The sequence below is a fragment of the Heptranchias perlo genome, chromosome 3 (assembly GCF_035084215.1).
Source record: "Heptranchias perlo isolate sHepPer1 chromosome 3, sHepPer1.hap1, whole genome shotgun sequence".
Taxonomy (NCBI): Eukaryota; Metazoa; Chordata; class Chondrichthyes; order Hexanchiformes; family Hexanchidae; genus Heptranchias; species Heptranchias perlo.
This window is the reverse complement of record NC_090327.1, coordinates 101,596,483-101,608,638: the sequence shown is the minus strand read 5'-3', so window position 1 is coordinate 101,608,638 and position 12,156 is coordinate 101,596,483. Positions and strand designations below refer to the sequence as shown.

Sequence of the window (12,156 nt, the reverse complement as noted above, 5' to 3'; positions counted from 1 at the left end):
AAAAGATTTTGACTATCTACCTTATCTATGCCCCTCATTATTTTATAGACTTCTATAAGATCACCCCTTAACCTCCTACTCTCCAGGGAAAAAAGTCCCAGTCTGTCTAACCTCTCCCTATAAGTCAAACCATCAAGTCCCGGTAGCATCCTAGTAAATCTTTTCTGCACTCTTTCTAGTTTAATAATATCCTTTCTATAATAGGGTGACCAGAACTGTACACAGTACTCCAAGTGTGGCCTCACCAATGCCCTGTACAACTTCAACAAGACATCCCAACTCCTGCATTCAATGTTCTGACCAATGAAACCAAGCATGCCGAATGCCTTCTTCACCACCCTATCCACCTGTGACCCCACTTTCAAGGAGCTATGAACCTGTATTCATAACAAGATAGATTAATTCATTGCACAGAGATAAATGGGTTTGATCTAATAGCCATTACAGAGACATGGTTGCAAAGTGACCAAGATTGTGAACTAAATATTCCAAGGTACATGACGTTTAGAAAAGACAGGCAGAATGGAAAAGGAGGGAGTGTAGCCCTAATAATAAAGGATGACACAAGGACAGTGGTGAGAAAGGATCTTGGCTCGGAAGATCAGGAAGTAGAATCAGTATGGGTGGAAATAAGAAATAACAAGGGGCAGAAAACGCTGGTGGGAGTAGTTTATAGGCCCGCTAATAGTAGCTATACCGTTGGACAGAGTATTAATCATGAAATAATAAGAGCTTGTAACAAAGGTAATGCAGTAATCATGGGGGACTTTAATCTTCATATAGACTGGGCAAATCAAATTGGCAAAGGTAATTTGGAGGACGAGTTCATGGAATGCATTCGAGATGGTTTCCTAGAACAATATGTCATGGAACCAACCAGGGAACAGGCTATTTTAGATCTTGTATTGTGCAATGAGACAGGGTTAATTAGTAATCTCACAGTAAAGGATCCTCTGGGGAAGAATGATCATAATATGATAGAATTTCACATTGAGTTTGAGAGTGAGGTAAATAAGTCCGAAACTAGAATCTTAAACTTAAATAAAGCCAATTACATAGGTATGAGGGGCGAGTTGGCTAAGGTAGATTGGGAAATTAGATTAAAGGGTATGATGGTTGAAAAGCAATGGCAAACATTTAAAGAAATATTTCAATATTCTCAACAAATATACATTCCATTGAGAAATAAAAACTCCACAGGAAAAGTGATACACCCATGGCTAATTAAAGAAGTTAAGGATAGTATTAGATTAAAAGAAGAGGCCTATAATGCCAAGAAGAGTAGTAAGCCTGAGGATTGGGAGAGTTTTAGCAACCAGCAAAGGACAACCAAAAAATTGATAAAAAGGGAGAAAAGAGAACATGAAAGTAAACTATCAAGAAATATAAAAACGCGATTGTAAGAGCTTCTACAAGTATGTAAAAAGGAAGAGAGTAGCAAAAGTAAATGTTGGTCCCTTAGACCCTGAGACAGGAGAAATTATAATGGGGAATAAGGAAATGGCAGATGCATTAAACAAATATTTTCTATCTGTCTTCACAGTAGAAGACAAAAAACATTCCAGAAATAGTGGGGAACCCAGGGGCTAATGAGAGTGAGGAGCTTAAAGTAATTATTACCAGTAGAGAAAATGTATTTGAGAAACTAATGGGACTAAGAGCCGATAAATCCCCTGGGCCTGATGGCCTACATCCTAGGGTTCTAAAAGAGGTTGCTGCAGAGATAGTGGATACATTGATTGTGATCTTCCAAAATTCCCTAGATTCTAGAATGGTCCCAGCGGATTGGAAGGTAACAAATGTAACCCCGCTTTTCAAGAAAGGAGGAAGAGAGAAAACAGGGAACTACAGGCCAGTTAGCCTGACATCAGTCATCCAAAAAATGCTGGAATCCATTATTAAGGAAGTGGCAACAGGGCACTTAGAAAATCATAATATGATTAGGCAGAGTCAACATGGTTTTTTGAAAGGCAAATCATGTTTGACAAATTTATTAGAGTTTTTTGAGGATGCAACTAGCAGGGTAGATAAAGGGGAACCAGTGGATGTAGTATATTTGGATTTTCAAAAGGCATTCGATAAGGCGCCATGTAAAAGGTTGTTATGCAAGATAAGGGCTCATGGGGTTGGGGGTAATATATTAGCATGGATAGAGGATTGGTTAACGGACAGAAAACAGAGAGTAGGGATAAACGGGTCATTTTCAGGTTGGCAGGCTGTAACTAGTGGGTTACCACAAGGATCGGTGCTCGGGCCTCAGCTATTTACAATCTATATTAATGACTTAGATGAAGGGACCGAATGTAGTGTATCCAAGTTTGCTGACAATACAAAGCTAGGTGGGAAAGTAAGCTGTGAGAAGGACACAGAGTCTGCAAAGGAATATAGACAGGTTACTTAAGTGAGTGGGCAAGGTGTCAGATGGAGTCTAATGTGAGGTTATTCACTTTGGAGGGAAGAATAGAAAAACAGAATCTTTTTTAAATGGTGAGAAACTGTTAAATGTTAGTGTCCAGAGAGATCTAGGTGTCCTGGTATAAGAAATACAAAAAGTTAGCATGCAGGTACAGCAAGCAATTAGGAAGGCAAATGGCATGTTGGCCTTTATTGCAAAGGGGTTGGAGTACAAGAGTAAGGAAGTCTTACTACAATTGTTCAAGGCTTTGGTGAGACCTCACCTGGAGTTTTGGTCTCCTTATCTAAGGAAGGATATACTTGCCTTAGAGGCGGTGCAATGAAGGTTCACTAGATTAATTCCTGGGTAAGAGGGTTGTCCTATGAGGAGAGGTTGAGTAGAATGGGCCTATAATCTCTGGAGTTTAGAAGAACGAGAGGTGATCTCATTGAAACATATAAGATTCTGAGCGGGTAAAGGCTGAGAGGTTGTTTCCCCTGGCTGGAGAGTCTAGAGTTGCAGGCTTAGTGGTAGGCGATTTAATACTGAGATGAGGAGGCATTTCTTCACTCAGAGGGTTGCGAATCTTTGGAATTCTCTACCCCAGAGGGCTGTGGGTGATGAGTCGTTGAGTATATTCAAGGCTGAGATAGATAGATCTTTGGACTCTCGGGGAATCAAGGGATATGGGGATCGGGCAGGAAAGTGGAGTTGAGGTTGAAGATCAGCCATGATCTTATCGAATGGCGGAGCAGGCATGAGGAGCTATACGGTCTACTCCTGATCCTATTTCTTATGTTCTTATGGTCAGGGTGAGCAGGAGGGTGACCAAGGTCTGGGCTGATATAGATGTGGGACTGTTACTGCAGCTCGGGACTCTTGACATGTGCGACTGCTTCAGAAAGAAGGAGTTTATTCTAGACTCTGCCTCATGTGGGTTTGAGTGGAAGGATTGGAAGTTGAAGGGAAATGTTCAGAGTCTACAGTGCTGTGTGAAGTAACTGGTCTCAACCTTCTCAAATTCTACACAGGCAAGCACCGGAGAAATCAAGTTGGGCGAGAGTATTCCTACAGCCTTTCTGAGAGGCTAAACATTGCAGGACGATTCACAAAACACTCCGACTACAGTCTTTTCCTGTAGATTTCAACAGTTAATTTATTTTCACTGCAAGAAAGTTCTTGGATACCAGAGCAAACTGGGAGAAATCCTTGGTCTGTTACATTTTAGCTTTGACTCCATTACAGAATATTACATTTTATTACTGTGAAAAATAGAAAAACATTCAAGATATGTGGTCCCAGCAGAAAAAAAGGAAAAGTGCAAAGAGGAAATGTGTTTTTGAAAAATTAACTCAGTCGAATGTCTGCTATCTGAACCCTGAATGTCTGAACTGATCCATTATCGCAACAGCCTAATATGATATTGGAATAATTGATGGAATTGAATGTATTGAGGGCACAAATAAATTAAATTACCCTTTTGTGTATTCCTAAAACTCAGGTTGCAATTCAGTCCGTTTTACAATAAAAGGAAAAGTCTGTTATATATTTTTCCCAATTACTGTTTGACTATCAGAATTCCCTAGGTTCTAATTAGCTCAGACAATTGATATCATGCTGTGAGTGGAAAGATGCCAGTTTAAAGCTTGCTGTATTGAAGATTGATGCATACAGGTACAGAGTCAACCTGTCGGCATGAACTGACTGAATTCTAAGAAGCAACACAAGTTAGAACAAAAACATACATTCGCAACTGCCAACAGCAACACACTGAAAAGAAAAATTTGCACTCATATTGTGCCTTATCACATCATTGAGAAACATTCAAAGGACATCTTGCAAATTAATTTTTGATATGTAGACAAACATAGTAGCCAATTGGCACACAGCAAGATCCCATGTTGTTAAATCGGCACATCTAGCAGCTAATTTATACACAGCAAGGTCCCATGCTGTTATATAGGCAAATACAGCAGCTAATTTATACACAGCAAGGTCCCATGCTGTTATATAGGCAAATACAGCAGCTAATTTATACACAGCAAGGTCCCATGCTGTTATATAGGCAAATACAGCAGCTTATTTATACACAGCATGGTCCCATGCTGTTAAATAGTTAAATACAGCAGCTTATTTGTACACAGGAAGATCCCATGCTGCTACATAGGTAAATACAGTAGCTAATGTGCACACAGCAAGACCCCAAATTGCTATATAGGCAAATATGGCAGCTAATTTGCACACGGCAAGATCCCATACAATTTTATAGACAAATGCAGCAGCTAATGTGCACTGGGTCTTTTGTTTTTATAAATTCTCCTTAAACTATATGAATCAGAAGGGTTGGATTCAGGCCCCACGCAAGACAGCCCCAGCGAGTGGAGACTGGATCACCGGCTCTGAATACTGGATTGATATCCAATGGGGGTACTTGGGTACGATGGATGCAGGTTGTACCCCCACCCCTCATTGTAAAGGGTAGGTGGGGCTCTTTATCCTTTTGCCGCCAATCCAGGAGAAGGTACTCCGAAGATAAAAATGGTGAGGAAGACAATGGGAAACCACCTCAGCTACTCTTCCATATTAAGTGGCTCAAGAATCTCATGTGTGAGATGAGCTGGGACCGGCCCTAGGGCAGAACACAATGGATAGATGGACTAGTGACAGTAATAGGGCTGTTCAGGCCACTGTGAACTTAGAATTTTACATTCACATTAACTCATTTCCACTAAATAATGAACAATTAGTACATTAGCAATCACATGAATGAAAATGAAGATGTGGACTGGAAAATATTTTTAAAAAATCACTATTAATATTTACTTAACATATAAAATTGGGTCTGTGATTAAAAGTCTTATTGCATTTGTTGTTTTCTTTCGTGGTGAGGGGTGGGGTGGAGGGAGAAAACTGCTATTTTCATTTCCTCCCTTATCCTTCCATAAATTCTCCTCAAACCATTGGGCGTAATCGGACAGGTTCCCTCATTGCTGCAGAACCAGGGCTGCCGATTCACTATCATACATTTTATACTATCGCACAAAGTCACAATTACCCCCATAGAGTGAACACAACTTTATCTTTTGTAATCACTAAAAGAATTCCTTACCCAAAGTAAGGGTAAAGAACTAACAGAATGAAACAGGTGTAAGGAATCTTACAACACCAGGTTATAGTCCAACAGTTTTACTTTAAAATCACAAGCTTTCGGAGGCTTTCTCCTTCGTCAGGTGAGTGTGGGATTCCTTGAAAGTTACCGCATATATAGTCAGAGAACAATGCCTGGTGATTACAGATAATCTTTCCAACTGCCTGTTATCAAGGCAATCAAAGGAATTGAATAGTGTTCAGACAGAGAGACATTAGATACAAGACTACTGAATATACAAACGGCCAGAACCAAAGTCAGAGAGAGAGAGAGAGAGAAACATCCGAAAGGAAGAGAAAGAGAGAGAATGTCAGTTGTATTAAAAATAGATAACTTTTTTTTCCCGCTGGTGGGGTTACGTGTAGCGTGACATGAACCCAGGATCCCGGTTGAGGCCGTCCTCATGGGTGCAGAACTTGGCTATCAATTTCTGCTCGACGATTTTGCGTTGTCGTGTGTCTCGAAGGCCGCCTTGGAGAACGCTTACCCGAAGATCGGTGGCTGAATGTCCTTGACTGCTGAAGTGTTCCCCAACTGGAAGGGAACCCTCCTGTCTGGCGATTGTTGCGCGGTGTCCGTTCATCCGTTGTCGCAGTGTCTGCATGGTCTCACCGATATACCATGCTCCGGGGCATCCTTTCCTGCAACGTATGAGGTAGACAACGTTGGCCGAGTCACAGGAGTATGAACCATGTACCTGGTGGGTGGTGTCCTCTCGTGTGATGGTGGTATCTGTGTCGATGATCTGGCATGTCCTGCAGAGGTTGCCGTGGCAGGGTTGTGTGGTGTCGTGGACGCTGTTCTCCTGAAAGCTAGGTAATTTGCTGCGAATTTCCTCCTCAGAAGACTAACACGGGACGCAACCAACAGAGTACCCTTCGTCATCCAGTACTTCCCCGGAGCGGAGAAACAACGCCATGTTCTCCGCAGCCTTCAACATGTCATCGATGACGACGAACACCTCGCTAAGGCCATCCCCACGCCTCCACTACTCGCCTTCAAACAGCCACCCAACTTCAAACAGACCATCGTTCGCAGCAAATTACCCAGCTTTCAGGAGAACAGCGTCCACGACACCACACAACCCTGCCACGGCAACCTCTGCAAGACATGCCAGATCATCGACACAGATACCACCATCACACGAGAGGACACCACCCACCAGGTGCACGGTTCATACTCCTGTGACTCGGCCAACGATGTCTACCTCATACGTTGCAGGAAAGGATGCCCCGGAGCATGGTACATTGGCGAGACCATGCAGACACTGCAACAACGGATGAATGGACACCGCGCAACAATCGCCAGACAGGAGGGTTCCCTCCCAGTCGGGGAACACTTCAGCAGTCAAGGACATTCAGCCACCGATCTTCGGGTAAGCGTTCTCCAAGGCGGCCTTTGAGACACATGACAACGCAAAATCGTCCAGCAGAAATTGATAGCCAAGTTCCGTACCCATGAGGACGGCCTCAACCGGGATCTTGGGTTCATGTCACGCTACACGTAACCCCACCAGCAGGAAAAAAAAGTTAACTGTTTTTAATACAACTGGTCATTCTCTCTCTTTCTCTTCCTTTCGGATGTTTCTCTCTCTCTCTCTGTCTTTGGTTCTGGCCGTTTGTATATTCAGTAGTCTTGTATCTAATGTCTCTCTGTCTGAACACTATTCAATTCCTTTGATTGCCTTGATAACAGGCAGTTGGAAAGATTATCTGTAATCACCAGGCATTGTTCTCTGACTATATATGCAGTAACTTTCAAGGAATCCCACACTCACCTGACGAAGGAGAAAGCCTCCGAAAGCTTGTGATTTTCAAATAAAACTGTTGGACTATAACCTGGTGTTGTAAGATTCCTTACATTTGTCCACCCCAGTCCATCACCGGCATCTCCACATCAGAATGAAACAGGATCAGAGGAGATATTTACAAGGCTGTAAAACACCTGTAAAATTTCTGTAAAAATGGAACATGATCTAGCAGTCTGTCTACTCCAGATCTGTTCTCTCTGACCTGGATAACAGATTTATTTAATTCACATTAAAGGATGCAAAGTCACTTAAGAAAGTATTTTCTTATTTACCTATTAATTCTGTTTAAGAAGGCTTAGATTAGCTTGCTCAAGGAGGAGAATTAGCATTCTCAAGCTTCAATTGTGAAAAAAGTAAAATAAAATTAGAAACTTTTTGTTTGGACTGGCACAGAATAATCTCACAACAGAATTATAATATGAGGAAAAGACAGTTTAATAATAAACATTTAACTTTCATTGATAATTAATATTTGATTTTGGGTAAGTGCATTTTTTTTTTCTTAAAGTTTAGATATCTGGATAGGTCTAGAGAAATGACTGTCTCCCTAGGCTGGCCAGTTACTTAAGTTTTCAGCTCATACATTGTGATGGTGAAGCATACTGTAAATTATACAAATAAAGCTACTAAACTGTCAGGAGCTGTCCTATTACTTTCATCCTACAAAAATAATCACCAAAAACACATTTTCAATAAGAATGTAAACACTTAAATTCTGCTTAAACTGTTCTCTCTCTTCTATTTTCTTGCTTTTATTTTTATTTCTAACCTTTTAATGAAATGAATGAATTGGATCAATTTTAGCTCTTTTCTAACTTTAAACCTTTTAATATCTACATCTTTCACCTGGTTCCCACCCTCCATTTTGGAAAGGGGAGTTCCAAAAAAGTAGATTTTCATTGACTGAAAGCAGGCTTTAAAGACAGGTTTCATATCCAATAAGATTGCTCTAAATCTGAAGAGTGACTCGGTTGTGTCAAAGACATGATCGGTTCGACTGCCGATGAACAAAAAGGCATCAAACCAGGAACAGGGTCTACCAAGCTAATCTGCTTAACAATATCTCCCAGAACCCAGAAGCACATAGATGAGTGAGTTTTTCCAACAGGACTGTAGCTGGATTGGTTAAAATGAGGCTGCTTCTTTTTAAATAAGTATGTTTTTCATCTGCTCCTTGATTGGTCTTCATTTAAGTCAAGAGGGCAGTTGAGTAGCCTGTTCCTTGACCTCTCCCAGTGCCACTCTGAAGCTGACTGCTAGGAGATATATGAGGACAGTCCGGGGGTCTCTGCGATTGTTTCAGGCTCCTTATGAGAAAGTGCCTGACCTCCACTGTCTCCCCTTAGCAACATGGCTGAGATCAGACATTCACCATGTGAGGGAAACTTATTTATGTTCTTGTAGATTTTATAATGGTCCACAGGCAAGCATTATCCTTATTTATACCTACATAATTTTGGAGATAATAAAAACTTAAATGATTTGTGTCTGCACTTATGTCTAATTGATAATCAACCGGACTACATTCAACCATCCATACCAAATGCCCAACATCACCAGATCCAATAACAAACAAACACATATCTTATGTCTCGTGCTGCCTCATCCTTTGTAGAAGTACGTCAAGGTTTTGTCAAGGTTTTCTCTGGGTATGGTGTCGTCTTTATGCAAGTCACTGAGACATCACTTTAGATAAGAATGTCTTCAAAAACTGTGAGCTGCAGTGAATAACAATTGATATTCTTTCCTTTGCCATAAAACTCTTTACAAACAAATGTTAAATTGCATGGGATGATATAAAATACAATTCACACTCAGATGAGCAGCTGATTTTTTTTGGGTGACTAAAATTGACAATTATGATGTTGCTGGACGTGAATATTCTGGAGCATGTCCCAAGTAGATGAGTTCAAAACAGTTGCGTGATCTCGGGAGCTGTTCAAACACCGAGAAGGCAAACGATTTTGGGGTTAAACCACAACTCACTTTGGCCGAGAAACTGTAAGATAGTCACATGTTAACACAACCAGCAAATATGATGCAGGAACAGCTGTCGTCTGAAAACACACAATACAGCACATACTCCATGAGAACACACGCAGGTTAAAAAATCCATCCCTGTACTGGATTAGCTACTTTCTATTTGGAGCTCCAATAACATGTAAATGGACAATAAAGACATTTAAACTGTTCTTGCCATTGTTAGATTTTATAGGGATAGGATATTACTAAACCCTATATACAACTGCAGATAATACTGAACTATCTCTCCAATCTGGGAAAGGAATGACAAGATTTCCAGCATATCTGGGTTTTATGAAGCATTGCTGAACTTCTTCATTGTTTCAACACACTCTTTTGGTAGTCTGACTGTCCATAATGGACCACAAGACAGTTCATCTTTGCTGATAATGTAAGACAAGTATGGCAAGTACCACAGTAAGTAACGTCACCTTCACTACACAGACTCGGTGTAACATCAGATATTGACAAGGATATCAAGTGGCACAAAACCCTTTTTCTTCCCGCTGCACACCTTAATGAAGCCGTTATTCTCTTCACCCTTGTCCACACAGATCTGCAAATAGAGGGAAGCGTTTAACAGCGAGCTGCATGGCGATTCACATGGCGACATTAAAACTAGCGGCAATACGCTAGAAGCTAATTCTCATGAGCTGTGACAATGAAAGTGCACACGTGATGCCTAGTTTTAATGCAAATTAATCCGTCAGTCTTATTTCAGATCTGGACATGTGACAATATCAAAGCCTAATCACAAGGTCTGATGAAACTGCGGGTCATTTTTAACTGTACTGCCCGTGTGGTGACCTGTACTGCCCGTGTGTGATCCACTCTGCCAAGTTACCATCCAGGCTGTGAAGCTGAAAATTACCCTCCCCACTATCTTTGAAGGTGAATATATTATTCAAACTTTTGTGTACATTGCATAAGGATATTAACTTCTCAGTCAGATAAAGCAGGATCCAACGTTGCTATGGCGCAAGTGGTAGGAAATACGATGATGTATTTCCATCATTTGAATATTACAATATACCCATTCATAAATGGGTGGACATATTACACCCGCCACTTCTGCTGGGAAATTGGAGAATGGGCCCCTGATATTTTCCCCACCCAGTTCTTTGTCAATTTGTTATAACTGATACTCCTTAAAACTTGAGGATTCACACAATGGTATCGTGAACCAGGATGTAAACCCATATCCAAGCCCAGGCAGAAGCCAAAAAAATGGAGCTGGCCATCTCCCTCAAATACATAAGCAGAGATGAGTTGCTCAAAACAGAAACAGGCAGATGCTTATCCTGGGAAAGTTGGCTCAAACATTACACAGCCTGGATTTTCATAGGCTCCTGTGGAATATTTGCTGTGTAATGTATAGAATGTTCCGTACACATTCTGTGCAATACACTCAGATCCTAGAGACAATCCTCTTGTTGCTGAACTTTTGGAAAGTGCATGAATTTGGATGACCTCATCAGTGGTGAGTCCGCTATCTCCTGCATCCTATTGGACATGGTGGGCTGTGAGGTGTCAATATAGTCACTGCAGAGAACCGGGGAGGAACCTGTGGTGTAAAATTTTAGTGCTGCTATAAATTGGCAATTAAACAGAGTTAGTCATGGGTTAATATGTAGCTGATAACGTATGAGGTGAAAATGACAAATGCCGCTGTCCTGTCAGTGCCAAGCAACTTATCCTTGGCCTGAGAATTTGATGATTCCTTGTCCTAGAGACTCTTTCTCCTGCCTTTGTTCCTTTTCTGTTGCTATAGAAATATAAGCTTCGTTCACTGCCGTTGACTATCCACTTCAGCAGTATTTAATCCTCTGTGGAAAACATAAAGTTGGGGTAACTTCAGCAAAGGTAGAACTAGCATTAAACTAATCACTACTGCAACACTCACTGCCACTGACGGGATCACTTGGCCATGTGTTGCTGATGGGGAACTTCGCTCCTGCGTGTCAGGAAATTGCAGGGGGCACTGCCCTCAAAAATCACTGGCATCATACCCACAACTTCTTGATATGTGTAGCTGGCGAGTGAGATAGCATGCAGTCAGAAAAATCAGCCCTAATATCTCAGGCTTACAATTAAATGCACCTCTGTACAGAATCAGCCCTCACATTCCTCAGTGAGAGAACTTCATGTTCTGGAATATTTAAAACATTTCTTCCAAAACCAAGAATGTGATCCTTGATCACAAATCAATTACTCTGACCCAATGACTTTGTGGGGTGAAATTTTTGCCCTTTTATACCAGACTAATAATGAGCCAGATCCACTACCCAGTTAATACGGAATTTGAAAGGACTTGTCCTTTAATGATCAGGAAATGATCCATTAATTACATTAACACAACCATATGAACCTTTAAGTGAGGCTTCATTTACTATTGTTTTATTTACACGGCATAGCTGTGATATGATTGAATAGGGCTGATTTTCTGAATGTGTCCTCTGGGAACGGATATTGGGAAATCGCTCCATAGTTTTCTGGATCGAAACCATGGGAAACCATGCCTTTGTCTAGCGTTAACGGGACGGTAACGGCCTCAAAATGGAGTCAGTAGCCTTAGCGTCCTGTTAACATCAGAAATGTGTCCAGCTCCACTTTGAAATGAGGCCTAACCGGCGGGTGTCCAAAGGGCTCATCTGTTTCAGGCGATAAGCACCTTTTAATATGGAAATCGGGGTTCTGTGACATAAATTGGGCCCCGATTGCCATTTTAGGTTGACCTGGTTGGAGTTTCTGCAGTGTGCAGGGTGATGGAGCTTTTCATTT

The 12,156-nt window shown here is 41.3% G+C and overlaps 1 protein-coding gene across 2 annotated transcripts in view; it reads right to left on the bottom strand.

Annotated features, from left to right (window-relative positions):
- Nucleotides 1–3,525: 3,525 nt before the first annotated feature.
- Nucleotides 3,526–12,156, bottom strand: part of stac (SH3 and cysteine rich domain) — a 154,445-nt gene continuing 145,814 nt past the window's right edge. The window contains exons 11-12 of one of the 2 annotated variants that reach the window (XM_067981301.1): nt 9,890–9,931; nt 3,526–5,024 (exon numbers count right to left, since the gene is read on the bottom strand). In XM_067981301.1, coding sequence (XP_067837402.1) covers nt 4,962–5,024; nt 9,890–9,931 — 105 coding nt within the window. In that variant the 3' untranslated portion in view covers nt 3,526–4,961. Of the gene's footprint in view, nt 5,025–7,394; nt 9,932–12,156 lie in introns of those variants that run through there. The other variant, XM_067981310.1, reaches the window with a different exon arrangement.